The 21767-nt window shown below is 41.5% G+C and overlaps 1 protein-coding gene across 1 annotated transcript in view; it reads left to right on the top strand.

Annotated features, from left to right (window-relative positions):
* smap1 (small ArfGAP 1) overlaps positions 1-21767 on the top strand; it is a 311358-nt gene that overhangs the window by 284508 nt on the left and 5083 nt on the right. The window contains exons 10-11 of the mRNA XM_067984029.1: positions 12246-12417; positions 20876-21189. Coding sequence (XP_067840130.1) covers positions 12246-12417; positions 20876-21189 — 486 coding nt within the window. The remainder of the gene's footprint in view (positions 1-12245; positions 12418-20875; positions 21190-21767) is intronic.

Here is a 21767-nt window from a genome sequence, read left to right as displayed (position 1 = left end):
TTCCAACCTCTCTTGGCTCCCCATCCCTCAGCACATGAACTTCAAAAATACTCATCTACAAATCCCTCCCCAGCCTTATTGCTCCCTGCTTGCACCCTGTAACAACTCTGGTCTACAGTGTAGTTCCCCTCCCCACACCCACTCTACTCAGCCCTTCTCTTCTCACATGTGAACTCCCCCCCCACCTCCCGTTCCCTTGTTTCATCTCTCCCCACCTTCAATAGCCTCCAGAAAATCAGAACCTTGGGGATAGGGGTGATGGCTCTCTCTCAGGTTGGAAACAAAACATGGTCCCCAGAGAACAGGATGAACACAAGCAACAGTACGAAAATAACAGAGGGGTAAATGAGAGACCGGATGCTTCAGCCTCATGTGAGCAGTACCAAGGGTGATCCACTAGTCATTGTTAAAAATCTAGTAAATGTGCAGCCTACACTAGTCACAAACTCCTTATTTCATGTCATCTTCAGCTGCTTTATCAATGACCTTCCTTCCATCATAAGGGCAGAAATGGGGATGTTCGCTGATGATTGCACAGTGTTCAGTTCCATTCGCAACCCCTCAAATAATGAAGCAGTCCGTGCCCGCATACAGCAAGACCTGGACAACATCCAGGCTTGGCTTGATAAGTGGCATGTAAGAATCGTGCTAGACAAGTGCCAGGCAATGACCATCTCCAACAAGAGAGAGTCTAACCACCTCCCCTTGACATTCAACGGCATTACCATCGCCGAATCCCCCACCATCAACATCCTGGGGGTCACCATTGACCAGAAACTTAACTGGACCAGCCACATAAATATTGTGGCTACAAGAGCAGGTCAGAGGCTGAGTATTCTGCGGCGAGTGACTCACCTTTTGACTCCCTAAAGCCTTTCCACCATCTACAAGGTACAAGTCAGGAGTGTGATGGAATACTCTCCACTTGCCTAGATGAATGCAGCTCCAACAACACTCGAAGCTCGACACCATACAGGACAAAGCAGCCCGCTTGATTGGCATCCCATCCACCACCCTAAACATTCACTCCCTTCACCACCGGCGCACTGTGGCTGCAGTGTGCACCATCCACAGGATGTACTGCAGCAACTCGCCAAGGCTTCTTCGACAGCACCTCCCAAACCTGCGACCTCTACCACCTAGAAGGACAAGGGCAGCAGGCACATGGTAACAACACCACCTGCACGTTCCCCTCTAAGTCACACACCATCCCGACTTGGAAATATATCGCCGTTCCTTCATTGTCGCTGGGTCAAAATCCTGGAACTCCCTTCCTAACAGCACTGTGGGAGAACCGTCACCACACGGACTGCAGCGGTTCAAGAAGGCGGCTCACCACCACCTTCTCGAGGGCAATTAGGGATGGGCAATAAATGCTGGCCTAGCCAGCGACACCCACATGCCATGAACGAATAATAATAATAAAAAAAAAATTTTTGGTCATGCTTTTCTATCAACATTTACCATTGAAAGTACTAGTACAAAACCCTGGTCAGACCACACCTGGAGTACTGTGAGCAGTTCTGGGCACCGCACCATCGGAAGGACATATTGGCCTTGGAGGGAGTGCAGCGTAGGTTTACTGGAATGATACCTGGACTTCAAGGGTTAAGTTACGGGGAGAGATTACACAAATTGGGGTTGTATTCTCTGGAGTTTCGAAGGTTATGGGGTGATCTGATCGAAGTTTATAAGATATTAAGGGGAACAGATAGGGTGGATAGAGAGAAACTATTTCTGCTGGTTGGGGATTCTAGGAGTAAGGGGTACAGTCTAAAAATTAGAGCCAGACCTTTCAGGAGTGACATTTGAAAATATTTCTACACACAAAGGGTGGTACAAGTTTGGAACTCTCTTCCGCAAACGGCAATTGCTACTAGCTCAATTGCTAAATTTAAATCTGAGATAGGTAGCTTTTTGGCAACCAAAGGTATTAAGGGATACGGACCAAAGGCAGGTATATGGAGTTAGATTACAGATCAGCCATGATCTTATCAAATGCTGGAGCAGGCACGAGGGGTTGAATGGCCTACTCCTGTTCCTATGTTCCTAGTACCTCAGAGTGCTGCAATGTTGGAGGTACCATCTTTCAGATGAGACATTATACCAAAGTCCTGTCTGCTTTTACAAGCGGATATAAAAGATCCCATTTTCAAAGAAGAGCAGTGTCCTAGCCGACATTCATCTCTCAGCCAGCACCATGAAAACCGATTAACTGGTCATTGTCTAGTTGCTGTTTGTTGGCAGTATGCTGTGCACAAATTGGCTGCCATGTTTGCCTAAATGAACAACAGTGACTACATGGCAAACAGTAATTCAGTGGCTGTGAAGCACTTTAGGACGTCCAGATTACATGAAAGGCACTAAAAATGAAAGCTCTTTCTTTACTTTCACTGTAAAGTGCTGTGTCAATATTTTCGATTCAGTTTTGCTGTCAATTGTTCAATATAGTTGCACACTCTGGCCACTAGGTGACTCTGTAGAACAAGTGTCTGAAGTCTGCCCAACTCGGTCACCATCTAGTGTATCTAAAAAAAAAACACTTACGTTCATCAACTCGCCATGGGCAGTGCCGCAGGTAACTAACTAATATACGAGTCATTTTCTTAGTGTTGCACACGAGGAGTCGAGCGAATAGTCTTCAGGTGATATGGAGTTAGAGGGCAGGGGATAATGGTCTGGGCGCACAGACGTAATTCGGTCACCATTTTAAAGTCATGCATTTTGCCCTTATTTTGAATAATGCTTTGATTTTATATAATGGGCCAAATCTTGCTGGAGCTGGGCATCTCGTGGCATTTGCCATTAGACATTTTCCTGCACTAATATAATTTGTGCTGTAACGTGTTGGAAGTGCGAGATGGCAACGGGACCAATCCAGCAAGTTCTTAAAAAATTATGGAGAGGCTAAGGGTGAGATGCTGTTTGTGCGAGGCAAATGGCGGAGTGGCGTAAATCGACCAGCAAGTTCTGGAGATTCACAACTCACGCCGTATCACTTAATCCCCTGAACTTGCTGGCTGATTTGCGCATTAATAATGGCGTGCATCATTAACACGCCGTTATTTTTCCAGGAAGATTTGGCCCAATAATTTATAGTCAAGTAGCAAAGCTTATGACAATTTAGGAAGCCGAGAAGTGGAGGTTGAAGGTTTGGAGCTTAGATGTTTCTCTGCAGTATAGGCTGAGGAGCTGGAAGGTACAAAACTGAGGTACTCAGCATCACCATGGGAGGGTGTAATTACAGCATGACAGGTTCACCTAGGCAGTGCCCATTATAAATGTGGACATAGGGATTTATAATTGGAAAAGTTGATGAGGAACTGAAGTTTTGTAGACTGGAAATGTATATATACCATAAGATTTTCAACATACTACAGATTATATTTATTCCCTGCTGGTATTTTCTTTTTAGATTGGTTGGTTTGGTTATGAGTAAAGTTTCCGTTTGTTGTAAAAAAAAATATATACAGGTTTCACCATTAGTGTCATAGAATGATACAGCACAGAAAGAGGCCATTCGGCCCATCGTGTCTGCTGGCTCTCTGAAAGAGCTACCAATTAGGCACACTCCCCTGCTCTTTCCCCATAGCCCTGCGAATTATTCCTTTTTAAGTATATATCCAGTTCCCTTTTGAAAGTTACCACTGAATCTGCTTCCACCATCTTTCAGGCAGTGCATTCCAGATCACCACAACTCACTGAGTTTAAAAAAGAAATTTCTCCTCATCTTCCCCTGGTTCTTTTGCTAATTATCTTAAATCTGTGTCCTCTGGTTACTGACTCTCCTGCCAGTGGAAACAGTTTCTCCCCATCTAGTCTATCAAAACTCCTCATAAGAACGTAAGAAATAGGAGCAGAAGTAGGCCATACGGCCCCTCGAGCCTCCTCCGCCATTCAATAAGATCATGGCTGATCTTCGACCTCAACTTCACTTTTCCGCCTGATTCCCATTTCCCTTGATTTCCCCTAGAGTCCAAAAATCTATCCCAGCCTTGAATATACTCAATGACTGAGCATCCACAGCCCACTGGGGTAGAGAATTCCAAAGATTCACAATCCTCTGAGTGAAGAAATTCCTCCTCCTCTCTTAAATGGCTGACCCCTTATCCTGAGACTATGTCCCCTAGTTCTAGACCCTCCAGCCAGGGGAAACAACCTCTCAGCATCTACACTGTCAAGCCCGCTCAGAATAATTTTGAACATCTCTATTAAATCGTACCGTAACCTTCTCTACTCTAGGAGAACAATCCCAGCTTCTCCAATCTCTCTACATAACTGAAGTGTCTCATCCCTGGTACCATTCTGGCAAACCTCCTCTGCACCGTCTCCCAGGCCTTGATATCCTTTCTAAAGTGTGGTGCCAAGAATTGGACACAATACTCTAGCTGAGGCCTAACCAGAGATTTATAAAAGTTCTAAAGTGTCCTGCAATTTTTTCTGTTACATCTAGCTTTTCAACATAGTTTTTTTTTGCCTCCTGAGCAATTTCTAGGGTACCTTGCGTTTCGTATACAATTTAGTTTGTGGTAGCTGCTTTTTTAAAAAAAATTGTCTTTGAAAGTTTAGAATGAGATAAAGTTTCTGATGATTTCCAGAATGGGTGCTAAGAAAATGGCTGCTGGGAAGGTACAAGGAGGGATTGATCGTGTACAGCAGAAAGCAGCAATATTTTATTAATTCGTGGATCTCCCCTGGCATTGCTTGCAGTAAATACACTGTTTTAGAATGACAGGAGCATTATACTATACGGGCTCTGAAATTATGTTGTAGGATTCTTACCTACAAAAGGTAAAGTATACATCTGTACTTTCTCCATTTATTATTTAGCTGCAGTGTTAATGGTGTGAGGAATTTCTGACTAATGTGTGAAGAGTTTGGACCCCGCAGTATAATCTCAAGCCCTGTGTGCTGCATAGTATAATGTCATTTATGAAACAGCGTATAAACCGATTTATTGTGGTCAATGCCATGGGGGATCCCCTGTTTTAAAACTGTTTCAAAATTTTCTAATGAGAATCTTCTGTGCCATTAGAAATTGGCAGCAAGCCAGTTTGGTAATGCTGCCTTCTGTGTTATTACTGCTACCTTTTCTAATGCATCTAAAAATAATTTTGCCTGTTAATATCTGTTTATCCCTCTGATTAGACAGAATGCACATCCTTGAATACAACAGTTATTCATTGGATACCCAGTGTTTGCACTTATATTAGAGTTATTTTGTGGAATTTATTTTAAAGGACTTCAATCAAGTGTTTATTGAAAATTAGTCGACTTGTGGATTTGAGAATGAGCAGACAGAAATGCACACGGCTCATATCTGTCTTCGTTCATCTACAACATGTGTAGCGAAGGCAGTGAAGAAGCAGAGACTTAATACCACACAACAGTAAATTCAGGACCCAGAATCCTGTCTCCAGCTGAAAAGGTTGCATATTAACAGTATTGTAAGCTTTGCAAATTTTAAGACTGGGAAATGTCTGAAATAGCATTTCTATATCAAAATCAGTGTGATTGGAACATTTCAGTTTATTAAGAGTACTAGCAACGGAGAAATTTGATCTTTTTGATGTTCAACATCAGCTAACATACTGGCTGCTTGTTGTTGCTTTGAAAATGTGCAGATGTTTTTAAAATCTGCTAAATGTATTCCACACACGCATTGCTGAATCCGTCTTATTAGCACATATTACAGATCTAGATGTTTCAGCTCACTCATCTTTGCAGATGACTTGGGAAGTAATTTCTTCAAATTCAGAAAAGCAAAAAGAAAGAGGAGCCTCCCACTTTATAATTCAACCCTCTGCATTCAGTGGAGTTGAGGGAGAACGTTTTGATCTTGACAGCAAAGTTCTGGTTTGTCTGCTTGAGTTATAAAACTTCCAAATTAAATCTGAGGGCAATGTGCCTGATACTGGAATTACGGTATGTTTTGTCAACATGATTTGATTTGTGACATGCAGGGTTCCAGGTTCAATGCATTCGCTGCTTGGTTGGATTAGGTTAACCCCCAATTGTAGAATGGGGTTCTGTCTATACTTGTTCTCAGTGTGTGCCCTTTAACTGCAACGTAAGGATTGCTGAGTACTGTGGACAAATCATGCACCCTGTGCATGAGTTGAGTACCACAGTAATGTTTATTATGCTGTCAATCTCTGACAGAGTTGAGAAGGGAGCAGATGCCTGATGAGTGTTTTGAAACTTATTCAGATTTACTGCCTCATTCGACAGGAGGGCCAGATAATTGCATTTGTTTCAAGACTTGTGTGTTCTACATGCTGTATTCTTGCCTTTCAAAATTGTGCCCAGTGGGGTGGATTTTTTGGTGTTAGCAGCTTTTATTATAGTTTGAAGTTCATTGCTTTGGAATGACTGATTCAAGCAGGCATAATGGGAAGCAAGCATAGGATTAAGACAATGAAAATATTTTGAGCACATGGATCAAAACCATGGATGGAGCCATTTCTCATTTTCCAAGTCCCCATTCACTGTTTCTGGCTGGATGGTGTGCTCCCAAGATTCCGCTAATGCTACTCTGAGATGGGCAATTAAGATGTACATCAAGTCAGACTGAAGTGTCACTTCTGCCAGTTTTTTTTTACTCCGTTGTGGTGTCTGACCTCTCTATGATGGCGCAATTGGATGGGTAATTCACCACATGGGAAAGCCTGTACTCCTACCACTCTGTGGCAAAGCTGGTTGGTGCTTCAGCACACCATGGCACCTTGTTCTGATGGACTGAAAACTCAATCCCAGTTATCCAGCTCCACTACAAGATGGTGGATGTCCTGGTAGCTAGCCACATGCACACATGAATTTACAGCACAGAAACAGGCCATTCGGCCCAACTGGGCTATGCTCCACAAAAGCCTCCTCCAACCCCACTTCATCTAACCCTATCAGCATTTTTCCCTCATGTACTTATCTAGCTTCCCTTTAAACACATCTATGCTATTTGCCTCAACTACTCCCTGTGGTAGCTCATATTATATCACATCCTGTGGTTCTGTTCCATTGATGGCATCCCCAAACAGAGTGGAAGAAAAACGCACATGCACAATGACGTTTTTCAGATGAAGGTTTGTTAATTGTTTAGTGGGTATCCAGTTTAGTTCTAAACCATACAGACTAGAAGGTCCCATATTCAGCACCTAGTCTATGCTGGGTTAACTGATCTCAGCTAGAGCAACCATTGGGGTACTACAATTGGCCTCAGCACCCTGGGCTAGGGAGGGTCAAGATCAGCCAGATTGCTTGGCTATCCAATGACCCCTGACAGAAAATACACGTATAGACTTTGATAGAAGAGAGGCTCAATTATGCTACCCCCTCCCCACCGACTGTCTAATAGCCTGAGGACACTTTCTATCTGTGCACACATGTAAGGAATGATTACTTGATGAGTTCGTGGAGGGCTGCTAGCATCTGTCTCCACACCCATGCTCCAGCACGAGTAGGCACTTCCAAGGTGTTGGAGGGGGGTGGGGGGGAGAAAATTGGGAAAATTAATCAAAAGATTGACAACTAACTCGGCTCAAAAGGTTGTATTTTGTAATAAAAACCAATAACTGAATCACCATCTTGGAGACGTGCCTGTCTGTGACTGAGAACCACAGTACAGTACTGCAAAATAACTACTCTGTTTACACTGCTGTTTTGTTCAATATCATTCTCATGTACTTGAATGCTTTTATTACTGTAATGCATTTGTACCCACATGGAAGGAAAACAACGAGTACTGCTGTACAAACTATTTTAACTGATATTGGATGAGTATGTCTGAGACAATGAAACATTGATAGCTCTTGCATGTGAAGAAATCTTTCAGGACACTTGAAAGTCTGAGCATGAAGCTCAATTTGTATTTAATCTGAAAATATAGAAAGACCACTGTACCTTATAGGTTCCCAGCATTCCTTTGCTGCGAGGCAACTACTTCGGGAATTGAGCCAGTCGCTTGCAAGGCATTTCTGCTCTGAAGCTGGATGTGTTTTATTGAGGATGAATTTTTTTTTTAAATGCATTGTTCTCGGTTTAAGAATGTAAACTATGGTTATATCTGTTGAGCTGTACAACTTGGCAATCATCTGATTTAAAGTGTAGTTCCATTAACAAATGTCTAAAAAGTGTAATGGGGGAGGGGTTAGTTCCCAGAGCTGCTATAATCAATTAATCTAATAGGGCTAATTGGTTACATACAAAAGACAAAGTTGACTGATTTTCACAGTTTACCTTTTCAATGGTTTTCTTGGTAAGACTTTGAACTGTAATACAAGGCAAAATGAGTTAGCAAGAGAATTTCTGTATGTTCCAACACATTGTTGATACCAAAATGCAAATAGAATAAATCTATATTCTGTTTACGAACATACGAAATTGACAGGCAGGAAAAGACCACCTGGTCCATGATGGTTGGACCATCATGGCTAAACACTTCCCCCACCCCGCCCCCCCTGCAGCCACGTAATCTCCTGGGAGAGGCAGAAAAATCCAGGGCCAATAAGGGAAAAAATACTCTTGTAAAATTCCTCTCCGATCAAAACCTGTCCAGGAGATCACATGGAACCAAGTGTTATCGATAAAGACACTTACCTTTTATGTGATGCAATCTCTGCCCCAGTCAGGAACTGGTCTAGCTCCCCCTTGAAGGCATAGAGAGAGTCAGCATCCACCACACCAGCTGGCAATGTATTCCAGAAGCTCATAATTCTCTGGGAAAAGAAGAACCGCCTAACATCCAGTCTATTCCTGCTCTTCCATGGTTTAAACTCGTGTCCCCTGGTCTTCCCCAATCTGTTAAACTGGATTATCTATCAATAGGGATGCTATCCAGCCCATTAATTATTTTGTAGACCTCTATCAGGTCATCTCTTAATCTACACTGCTCTAAAGTAAATAGATCATGGTCCTTGAGCCTATCTGAGTAGCTGAGGTTCTTTAAGATAGGAATCATTCTTGTAGCTCTCCTCTGAACCTTTTTCAAGGCCACTATCTCACCCACCATGTGGGGGGACCAAAACTGGACACAGTACTCTAGATATAGCCTGACCAGCGACTTGTGCGGTATCAAAATGGTGTCCTTTGATTCATACTGAATGGTTCTATTAATACACCCCAATACCTTCTGTTTATTCACAGAATACAGGGAGTTGAGAGAGTTTAAAATATTTCTCTGCTATGTTTAGTGATTTTCATTTCCTAAAATGCTACAGTAAAGCTTCAGTAGATTTTAAGCAAACTTTCCTGAGCGCTCCCATTCTTTAGAAAATAGCTGACTTGGGAATACTGCTCATATAAAGAGCATTGTTGTGCTAATAACATCAGGTCAGGCTGCTGGATTCTTCTGAAAAGAATTCTTATTGGAAACTTAATGTTTGTCTCCATGTGTTAGAAAACACTGAACTGTCATCTCGATTAGTTTAAAAACTCATTGTGCTGTTTTCTTCCAATTTGACTCCCTCTCAAACTGGTGATATCGGGCAAATGGGAAACTGTAGCTGTGTCCCAAAAAAAGCTGGAATTGTTGCCTAGAAATTGAAGCTACTTTACTAGCTGAATGTTTTAATTAACAGATCACCTTGGCCCTTACTGCTTTTCCACTTTCCTCTTCAGAAGGCAGTGACCCCTTACTCAGAACATTGCTGGTTGCCCTCCAGTACCTTCACTAAGTGGCTGTTCTTTATGCGTGAGCGTTGATGGTGTGATGGTATGCTATTTTATCATGGGGTGGGGAGGTCTCTACCTCAGTTGGCATGATTTGCTTTGGGACATTAAGCTAATTCTTCAAGTTTTTGCAGCTATCCGATCCTTGTCCACTGTCAGTGCATATCGGGAGATCACAAGTGTGCTGCTTGCAACGTAACTCTTCACAGGGAAGCCCAAACTAATCGCATACGTGTTTTTCTTTTAATGTTTTTTTTCCGTCCATTCATTTTAATTCTGTCCATGATGTGGATGGAAAGCAGCAGAAACTCTTCGCTAGCACGAGAAGTTAGTGCGCCAGTATTGTACAACTGGTGAAGAGTTAATGCCATTTACCATTATAGAATGAACTTGTTTCTAGTTGCAGTAATCTCTGATAGTTTTTTTTTAAAAAGATAAGCCGGTATGAATCTACAGAGGTTACATTTTTTTGAGGGGGAAGTGGTTTACAGATAAAAAGCTGACCAACAACTGATTGCAAAGTATCTGATTTCTCCATAAGCCACTGGTCCTGTGCATGTGTATGTGTACATGCGTGTGTGCATGCGTTTTTTGAAAAACATGCAGCTGCATGTATATACATTGTAGGTATACATGTCGAAGTGTGATTGAGCAGCAATATGTGGCATCACAGAGTGGAGAGATACAGATTTGATATTTCTCCTTCCCCATTCAATTAAATGAATCATTTTCAGTAGGACGACATGCCCGTTTAACGTTGAAGCTCCTGTTGTCTCATCATTCTGGTTGTGAAATTATGAACTTTTTCTAATTGGTTGTGCTCCCCATTTTGGTCGAAAACACTACATCTGGGTGGGGGAAGTTTAAGTATGTTTAATGCGTCATGGGCAACCATGGACCACGAGCTTGGGACAAATTTCCCATTGTTTTTCCTGAAATTGATAAGTTTTTACTTTTGTTTTCCCTTCTTTTTCCCAGGAGTTAGCATAACTATTAGTTGGGGATGGGTGGTGTACGAGGGTGCACCATCTAATGATAGAGTGAGCATGAATGGGTGTGATGGTCATTTGTCGTCATTCCTGTGATCTGCCGTTGATCTCGACAGCCAACAAAACTCAGCGGCAGTATTGCAAGAACTTGTGAGATTGTTTGGTGCGCACTTACCACACAGTTTTCCTGCAGTGTTTTCATTGTAGAATTATTCATTGTGACTTTCTGTTCAGATCTTGCCTACTTCTCTGAACAACTGCTGAGCTTGATGTTTGCATCAGGCAGCTTGATGTGGGGTTGAGTAATGAACACTGTTTTTCCTAGGCCAATGCATCCAAAAGGGCCCTACACTCTTGTCATTATATTTGTTGTGTACTGAGGATTGGTAAGCTCAAAACATGATGAGAATCATTAAAAATTTACGATTTTGCTTGAAATTAGATATAATATTTATTACAGTCCTGGCACTTCTGGAAATATTTATGGGGCACTGTACCCTTGGGAGTTGATATCTTGACTGATGGATCTATTGTTCTGCATTCCAAACAGGGACAAGTGATTTGTACAGCCCCTGACTGAATTCAGCTGGTGACTACTTAAGCGCTCAATTTACAAAAAATTGCTTTTCATAATGTGCTATTTGAGTGACCCGTTCCCTTATATACCACAGCAGGTTAATATGGCAAATGCTGTCTTCATTTGTACTTATCCAAATCTCCTATCCATTGCATATGGAAGAACCATTTGTGAATTCAAAATTACTTTGATAGGATCCTAGGAAGATAGTATCTCATTCTGTCAGTCTTCTGTGGAAGATTTGTGTTCTGAACCCACAGCAATAGACTAGTTGATTTCACAGTGAACTATTTGAATGTCCTTCTTGAAGCAAACTACCTGGCTATGTGGACACCTCTAAGAAGAGAGATAATTATATATAGAGGCTACCCAATTCCTGTCAGTCATTTCTAATAATTTAACCATAAGTTAATCTAACCACTATAAAGTCACGAGTTCACTAATGGTGTAAATTACTCAAAGCTACCAGCCAGGCATTCCTGTGTCTTGTTTTATACTAGTGCATGAAGTTGTGTGTTTGTGACTATTTTAGAAATTCAATGTTCACAGAAACTGAAGTAAAATCTTGTGCTGTAACAATTGGAAAGGGTGCACTCAATACAATGCAACTGGTGTTCCCATCATCCCTACACAAAATCCACGTAGACATACGGTTTGTAAGCTGAACATGCATGTCTCACAAAGAGTTCTCTGGATATCTTATAACCTCATTACTTATGATCTATTTTTAAAGTAGTCTTTTTGAAAAGAAAAGGTCCTGCAATGACATATTTCAGTGAAGCAACATCCCTCAATTCCCTCCCCAAATGGGAGATTTATTTTATATACAGACATCACATTTGAGAAACACGGCATCCATCTGTTGGAAAAATGTCACAAAATGCTCAATGGCATCCCGGAAAATATGAGGCTATTTATAGTTAGTTGCGTGTCCTTGTGCCTTCCTGTGGTATTCTCGATAAAGGCATTTGTCTGTGACTCTTATGTATTCACAACTTTTGACCTTCTCTTCACAGCCCACTTCCACTAAACCAACAGGAGCAGCCTTATCAGCAGCAGCAGGAGATCTTGATCTTTTCATTGAACCAGCCACAAAATCGGAAGATTCTGCTAAGAAACCACTCTCCAAGGATTCTATCTTATCATTATATGGTACAGGAACAATGCAGCAACAACAAGGCACTCCAGGTAAAGTACTGGCACGGTTCACAAAGCATTGGGCAGGTGAACTTGTGTTTGTGGTGCTTTTTAGGTGCACTAGAAATGGGGAAATTTATGTTCTTATGATGGATTCCAACTTGGCATATCGTTAACTTAAAGGAACATCACTGTAATACTTTCAATATAGAGTATTCCCAACCCCTTAGAGGAACATTACTTTTATACTCTCAATATACAGTATCCCTTGCGAGTTCTCCGGGAAATCCAAAACACTTTAGTTTTAATGAGTTTATAATTTCTTGAATTGATGGTCGAAACCTATCTTTGCTCATTGTATCCTGGGAAGACATATAACAGCCATGAAGATGTCCTGTATCTCGTGTTTCCCTGCAAAGCTGAAAGATGTATGGGGGTCGAAGCAACCATTCTGTCTATCTTTCAAGGCACGAGTGAACAAAGTGAGCCTGTTTGCCACTGCTGAATCGCTTATCGGCTAAACGTTCCCTGACTGTTTGTCTGGTATAACTTTTAATTCCCACTGACTTTCTGACAGAAACTCACTTGAAAACTAAAAGTTAATATCAAGAAATGAATATAAAAAGAAATCAATAGCACTACCATCTGATTAACCCTTTTCTTGCACCCAACTCAAGAGTTATTCTGCAAAAACAATTCTCTTATCTGAAGGAAAATATTCATGAATCACGCCCCCCCCCCCCCCCCCCCAATACTGATCAACAAATGGGCTTTCTTGTAGAACTGATTGCTGGTAGCCATTATTGTTTTCCGTGGACAAGCTTCCCGTTTGTGGAGACCCAAAATGGAGGTCCAGATTGATAGGGATGCAAACCAAAGTACCTAACCAGAGAGTGGTAGAACGCTACTGATCTAAATGGCTTGGGACTAAGCACAGTTCACCTAAAAACATTTTGACTAGTGATTCAGCATTCTGATTTTTATGTATAATATACAACGAGATGACCCCACAGAGAGTGGCAGTAGCATTTAAGTTAGAAGCAAGAATTACCATTGAAACATTTAAGTTCAGCAGAAGGAACTGGGAAATTGATCATTGATTTTTTTTTTTGTCATCCTCTGCGTTTGTTTGGAAGTGGCCATGCTAAGAATCCAGTGTGCCTTTTAAATATTTTATACTTGAATAGTAATATACTGGCACTTCAATAATTTCAAAAATACATACTGGAATTTCACTTACCCTGATAAGGGACTTTCTGATTATTGGTTCTTTGTGACAGTAGAAGAGCTGGACAATCGTACCAATCTACCTTAGAGTGCCTGAGCACCGACTCTCGTCCTGAAGTTTGAGACTCAGTTATCACTCATCCTCGAAATACTGAACACTGCACTCAATGCAATTCTTGTGTTATGAGTGGAGAATAGTTGTGAGTGAAACCTCTTGTTGAAAGTGAAGGGATGTTTTAGCTTTTGGGAGTCCGTGTACGTGTTCCACCTTGAAACAGACCATTCCCGGTAGCAACTGAGCACTGGAAATGGTGTGTGTGCGTCTGCGTGCATCTATATGGGTGTGTGTGACTGCGCGTCGATCTGTGTATGCCTGTCTGTCCATCTGTGTGTGTGCCCTGTGAGATAGCAACTGGGAAATTAGGTAATCAGAAAATGTGAATATGAACTTTTTTTTGAGGATGATTAAATGTGTATTGGTCTTACCACTAGTGGAATGATGATTGGCAGGTCCCTTCATGAGAAAACAAAAGTAAGTGTCGCACTGCTTATTCTGTGTTTTTCTATCGCATGCGAGTATGACTATTATAATCCAGTCTTATACTTGAAACATAGAAGAGAATGGCCACTAAATGTTTTATCAACAAAAAGCTGACTGGCATTTTGGGGGTGAAAGTTGTACAATTTAAGTCATCTTTTCTGAATAATTACTTCACAAAGCAATACACCATCAGGAATTGAAATATTTTGTGTGGGTGTTCAGCTCAGAGTTTTTCAGGCAGCTCACAGTAACAGTTTTAATTTGTAATTGGCAGGAATTTGACTTAATCACTTGTGACACAAGATCATCTAAGTCTCATGGTCAGGTCTGTGCAATGTATATATGTCGGATCAGGCCATATTCTTTGTGTTTTCAGCCTTTATACTGCACATTGCAAACCTGGTGTGAATTCAACCAGTGTTTAAGCCAGCTAGGACCATCCATACTTGTGTGGGCCCAGTAGTACTTAGCTAGACGTGTGTTTTCCCCTGAAGAATAGCTTGACCAGGCCATAACTCAACTCCAGAATGAACAGTTAACCACTCATGAGGGAGCCTTGTGTAAGTTCATTTGATATCAGTGTGAACAGCACTTCTGTCTAAACCCCAGTATTAATATGCAGATGAAATTTGTGTCATTTCATTTACTGCTCAAGCTTAGCTGCAGTGCTCCCTAAATGTCCTTTGTAGCCAAATGGTAAAAAATTTGCTGGCATTAATTATAGTAATTAGTTTATTCCAGATATTTGGAAGTGACAGGAAATTAATTTTGAACATAAAAGAAAAGGACGCTTTGTTCTGGAAATGAAATATTTCTCAAGTGTAACATAAAAATTGAGACCTAGTAATGTACACTGTCTGCATGTAGAACTCAAATTACAGTTCTTTTAGAAGCAAGAAAAATGAAATCATCCACAACCAGGCAGAATTTATGTAGGAAACTTTAGAGTTTGCATGTGTGTCGGTAAAGATCAAAAGTGAGAAATGGAAAACTGCAAGTGTAATGCATTTTACAAGCACGATTACCTCCAAAATGAACACAGTAAAGAGCAAATTGGTAACTTCAGGCTTTGGAAGAAATATTTGCACAATGCAAAGGATTAGATTGGTGACACTGATGGGACACTTACACACACACAGAAATAAATGATGTATAAACCAGAGAATAACCAGCATGGTGCCCTGCAAGGGAGGAAGCATGAGCACCTTAGGCATGATAGAATTGTGCAGGTCATCCCAAGCAGTAAAGTAATCTGCAACTTTCACGTTGCTCTGTGGTGTTATCTAGGTCCCTTTTTGATACTTATATTTTATTAGAACCTAAATCTTGTGGAGGTTTTTTTTACCTCAGGTTTTCATTTATTTTTAATAAAAGCTTATGTTCATATGATCAATACATTCTTAACAACATGCAACAGATTAAAGCACATAACAACAACTTGCATTTATATAGCGCCTTTAACATAGTAAAGCATCCTAAGGCGCTTCACAGGAGCGTACCAAACAAAATTTGACACAGATCCACATAAGGGGATATTAGGACAGGTCACCAAAAAGCTTGGTCAAAGAGGTAGGTTTTAATGAGCATCTTTAAGGAGGAGAGAGGTGAAGAATTTTAAGGAGGGAAGTCTAGAGCTTAGGGCCTAGGCAGCTGAAGACACGGCCGCCAATGGTGGAGCGATGAAAATTGGGGATGCGTGAGGGGCCAGAATTGGAGGAGCACAAAGATCTCTGAGGGTTGTAGGGCTGGAGGAGGTTACAGTAATAGGGAGGGGCAAGGTCATGGAGGGATTTTAAAACCAGGATGAGAATTTTAAAATTGAGGCGTTGCTGGACCGGGAGCCAATGTAGGTCAGCGAGCACACAAGAAAATCTTACTGCATTTTGCTAAAATGCATCAAAGTTTGTTTGGTTCACCTAGATCTGTACATATTACAGCTCCCTAGCTGGAGGTTAAAAAGAAGCTTGAGAACTTGAACAAAAATTAAAGATCAGTTTTATCATTCCAAACAGCAAAATCTAAAATAAAGCCACTAGCAAAATTGTGTCTCCATATTTATTGTATCCCAAGAGTAAAATCATAAGCATGAGTTGTAAAAAGACTTGTCCCATGGTGGCAGTTTTATTATCACCTGGTAATTTACATTGGCAGACCGTGGTTTTCTATCAGTCCCATCAGCGGGAAAGAGGGCAAAGGCTATTCCTACTGATGTCACACAGCAGAGATTATATTGATTGAGAAACTTCCTTTTTATTTTTTGAGTGTAGCTTAGGGGTATTGTAAGAAATATAAATATATTTAGATGTTTCAATTTTCAAGCTACAAGCAGTAATACACAATGAATTGAAGTAAAATTGAGAGCACAATAATGCTCTTTTGAGGTTTACACCATCAATCACATGAAAATAAGCTCATGTTAGTATTTGTAGAAGGTGTATATCGGTGCTAGTTGGGAATATTGGAAATAATTTGTTTTCCATTTTTGTCTACATAAATGTTAGAATCTAATGTTTGTTATGAGTTTTTTTTATTCGTTCATGGGATGTGGGTGTCGCTGGCGAGGCCAGCATTTATTGCCCATCCCTAATTGCCCTTGAGAAGGTGGTGGTGAACCGCCGCCTTGAACCACTGCAGTCAGTGTGGTGAAGGTTCTCCCACAGTGCTGTTAGGTAGGAAGTTCCAGGATTTTGACCCAGCGACGATGAAGGAACGGCGATATATTTCCAAGTCGGGATGTTGTGTGACTTGGAGGGGAACGTGCAGGTGGTGTTGTTCCCATGTGCCTGCTGCTCTTGTCCTTCTAGGTGGTAGAGGTCGTGGGTTTGGGAGGTGCTGTCGAAGAAGCCTTGGCGAGTTGCTGCAGTGCATCCTGTGGATGGTACACACTGCAGCCACAGTGCGCCGGTGATGAAGGGAGTGAATGTTTAGGGTGCCAATCAAGCGGGCTGGTGCGAACAAAGTTGGAATACTGTGTAGAGTTCTCGTCGCTGCAGTATGAAAAGAATATTGCAGCTATTGAAAGGATACAGAAGAAAGCAACCAGAATGATTGATTGAGGAGATGGAGGGATTGGATTATGATGAGCGATTATGTAAATTGGGCATGTTCTCGCTGAAAAGGAGAAGGTTGAGAGGTGATATGATTTGCTGTTTTTAGGATTCTAGAGGGACTAGATAATGTAGACCATGACGAGTTTGTTTCACTTTGTCCTGAATACTGGAACCAGAGAACCTGGCCTGCACTTGAAGCGGGGTGAATTCAAATCTAATCTGTGGAAACATTTCAATGAGCGAGTGGCAAATCTGTGGAACAGGCTCTCTAGGGAGACAGTGGAAGCAGATAGTGTTGATTTGTTCAAATTCAAGTCAGATAGATTTCTTTCACAAAATAACATTTTGGGATACAGTATATGAGTAATTTGAGACATGACCTATGGTAAGTGTAGTATGTTGGGAGGAACTGATGACTTTGGACTTAAGGTTCCCAAAGGTTTCCACCACTGGGGGGTTGCCTCATCTTTGGGTCTGTTGTAGACTAATTAATGGAGATTGATTACCATAATTAATTAACTACTCCATTATTGTCGTAACATACGACTGCCAGGTTGGTGGAAGGTGAACTAGATGGACCTTGGTCTTTTCTCGTCCAGCAATTCTTATGTTCACTTCAAGCTGTAGATCCATATTGGCAATTATAAGCTATTTAGTAGTGTATTTGTGCATGTGTAGGATGTTACTTGATTATACTTTGTCTGTTAAGGGTAAAGTAAGCTACATCTACCCTATTGAACCCTTTCATATTCTTAAAGACCTCTATCAGGTCACTACTTAATTCCCAGTGGAAGGAACTGGACAATTACTTTATTTTTATAATTTTTAAAATATTTGTGTACCTTCCAGGATAAATTTATCTTTTGGCATAAATACAGTTATCTTAAGGCGGTTCATCACCACCTTCTCAAGGGCAATTAGGGATGGGCATTAAATGCTGGCCTTGACAGCGACACCCACATCCCATGAACAAATTTTTTTTAAAAGCTGAAAAATAACCTGCTATCTGGGAAACAATTCTCCCTCTTTATAAACTTGCTACTGGATAGGACATGGGATTCCACTACATCTCAAGTCACTTCAAAAAACAAATATAATCAGCCACACTGGACACTTTTCCTAACAGTAAACTATTACACTGGTTTATTTACAAGTATAGTTATTTACGTAGGCAAGCAGTACAAGTGTGATATTGAACTGTTCAATACAAAACCAAAAGCCTGGAAATGGTTCACAAGAGGTTAAACAAACAAACAAACAAACCAGTCCGGCAAGACCCCTTGAATTCTAATGACAGCATTTGCGATAACTTATTTTCTTCCCGGGAAATATTCTATCTTATTCCTCAGCAAAAATAGAATACTATCTTGGCATGGATTAGGTAAGCATAAACTGAGTGAGTTTAATTCATCCCTGTGCAGCACGGCAAGATAAACTGAATTACTGACGCGTTAGATGTGCTGAGATTTTATATTCATAATTCCTTTGTAGAACAGGCTCTGTCTTCAAGAAGCAACGGAACAATGCACAAGATATAAGCACACAGATGTGGATTATCTAGTGGGATGGCTAATTTATTCCTGTGGGTTCTGCTCCTAGGTGCTGAGCAGGTAGAGTGTACCCAAAGAGCATTCTGCCTGTAGTGACCTGAGCCAGCCTGTGTTTGGAGATTCTGGTCATTTTAAATGGCTCAAATGCTCCCCTTGGTGTGGGGCCTACTGCCTGGAAGTGGGGGAGGGAATCCAGCAGGGCTAGAGTGGGGGCCTTCTGGCTGCTGTACAAAAACAGCAACACAATGGCCTCCAACTCCAATCTCTGGCCCAGTAGCCCTTGGGGTCCTGTGTGTTTGCTGCCTGCCCTTCTCCTATCCTCAGATCGGGGAGAAGCCGGGTACGGAGCCTACAGCCCACTTCTGGGCGCTCTGCTGGAGATATGAGCGGAAATGATGGATGGCCTGTGTGTATTACAGGTGCAAGCACTCTGACCCTTCTCTCTCCTCTTTTTAGGGCAAGTCCCAAGGGCTGGCGACCCAGCATTATAGGTCGCTGCCCCTATTTCCTGCACTTTACACCTAGGGAATAAGTGCTCCCTGGGTGCAGATCAAGGGAAAATTAAACATGGAGTGTTTGATGAGGAATATAACTATTCCCCAGATCCCAAGGTGTTGTTAAAAAAAAACCAGGATAATGATCTAACATTACAATCTAAATTTACCTTCAGTGAATGTAAGAAACACATGGAATGAGGAAAGGCCATTTGGCTCAAGTCTGCTCTTTCTAAAGACCCTGTGCTTGCTATCCTGGACTCTTTCCAACTATTTAATCTCCTGAGGGAGAGTTCTGCAGAAAAATTTCCAAATCTCCACTGGTAATCAAGTCAAACTGCAGAATTTTCATCCATCTTGATATCTCCACTATTCAACTGTGGTCTGCTGTGCTTTCGTTCACAGTCAACCACCCTCCCCTAACCCCACCCTCTCTCCAAAATAATGTTTCCTTCTATTCCATCAAAAACAAGTTCATCTCAGAGTTTACACAGGAACAGGAGTAGGCTGTTCAGCCCCTCGAGCCTGTTCTGCCATTCAGTGAGATCATGGCTGATCTGTATCCCAACTCCATTTACCCACCTTGGCTCCATATCCTTTAAGACCCTTATCTAGCAAAAATCTATCGATCTCAGATTTAAAAGTCTTAATTGAGCTAGCATCTACTGCTTTTTGTGGGAGAGAGTTCTACACTTCTACCACACTTTGAAGCCATAAGTCTATGATTGTTCATATTGTTTGTTCCCAAATCATCAATGTTCTAAGTTGCAATTTGCAGATGATATTTCCAGAGTTTCAACATTCTGCTTTTAGCTGCTTTCTATTAAGATTACCGGGTGATGGACCTCTCACAGCAGACCCTTACTCTTCTTGGTGGAAACAGACTCGCTCTGATGGCCACTTAAGTTAAAATTGCACAGTTCTGGACTGAAGTTGCAAATAAGCTTCCCTCTGATTTGTCTGGTTGCACATCTTCTTCTACCCTGGAATGTGGACTCAAAAGAAAGATGAATAGCAGGCCTGAAGTTGGGTAATCCGCCTTGTTCATGGTGCGAGAGAACAATCCAGCATTGGAATTTGGTCCACATGCACAGAATAGATGTGTTTTTATGTTTTGTTTTTGGAATGTGGGCGATACTGACAAGGTCAAGTTTATTGCCCATTCCCGTTGCCCAGTGAAGGTAATGGGGCTTCTCCTTGATCCACAGCAGTGCTTGTGCTGATGGTGATCCCACAATGGTATTAGGAAAGATTTCCAGGATTCTGACCCACCAATGATGATGGTATGGCAATATATGTCCAAGTCAGAATAGTATGTGACTTGGAGGGGAACTTCAAGCTGATGGTCTTCCCATGACATTGCTGCTCTTGTCTTCTTTGGTGGCAGAGGTCACGGGGAAGAACAGTGCTGTCAAAGTAACATTTGTGAGTTGCTGCAGTGCATCCTGTAGATCGTACATACTGCAGTCACAGTTCGCCGTAGTGGAAGGGGTGTAAATCAAGCTTGCCCAGTCTCAAATGTCATGAAATTTATTAGTAATGCTTTTGTAGCCTAATTTAGTTGGTTTCTGTTTTTGTTAGAGTGGTCTATTTTGTTGTGCACCAATGTAACTTTCTATTTGTACTGCATCCTTTTATTCTTTATAGCTGCTGTGTTCATGGCAACTTCTCAAATGCCATTTGTCTCGCACCCTGCGGCCAGCTTTCCTAATTTCCCTAGCCTTGGAGCACCTATGCCTGCGCCTACTGGCATGATGGGGAATATGATGGGACAGTCGGTGGGTATGATGGGCCAACCAGCAGGGATGGTGGTCGGCATTGGAATGCCAAATGGATTTATGGGAAATGCACAAACTGGTGTCGTCAGAGTTCCGGAGAACATGATGGGTCCCCAAGGAGGGATCGTGGGAAATTCATACAACGTGCAACAAAGCCAGCAACCACAGTGGAACCTCAGTCAGGTCAGTGAAGCTGAGTATTGATTTAGGGAATAAAGTAAGAAACCCTTTACAGGAGGGTTATTGATTATCAATAATGTGTAACACTGAATTGTTGCTTTGTGGACTAAAAATTACCATTTGGACTTGTCTCAGGAAGTCTGCTATGTTGTTGCTTTGCTGCAATACATCAAGTGGATGATCGTTATGTGCTTCGCATGCTTCTGTATTAATTAAAATGTGCCTGTATTACACTAGTGGATGCTGTGAAGATACCTGCCTGAGGTGTGAGATTAATCACTGTCACAAAGGATATATCTAAAAAATGTTCCTTTTTTTGTTAGCAATTGATTCACGCTGCAGAATTTAGATTGCCAAAAGCTCACACTATTTACTGCTATGGTGGGGGGTTTTTAAATAATAAAGTTACTTAATGTCTCAATGAATAATATGTTAATTGCAGCCCAATACAGAGGAAAAACCAGATGTTGGGAATTCAGAACTCAATTTTCATATTCATTAAAATGTGTCTCCCTTGTTGGGTGCAATGTACCAGATTCTGGCTGGGATATAATGTGAAAACGGAATGCTCAACCTCTAAA

The sequence above is a fragment of the Heptranchias perlo genome, chromosome 5 (assembly GCF_035084215.1).
Source record: "Heptranchias perlo isolate sHepPer1 chromosome 5, sHepPer1.hap1, whole genome shotgun sequence".
Classification (NCBI taxonomy): Eukaryota; Metazoa; Chordata; class Chondrichthyes; order Hexanchiformes; family Hexanchidae; genus Heptranchias; species Heptranchias perlo.
Note: the sequence above shows the minus strand (reverse complement) of the source record. Positions and strands in the feature narration are given on the sequence as shown.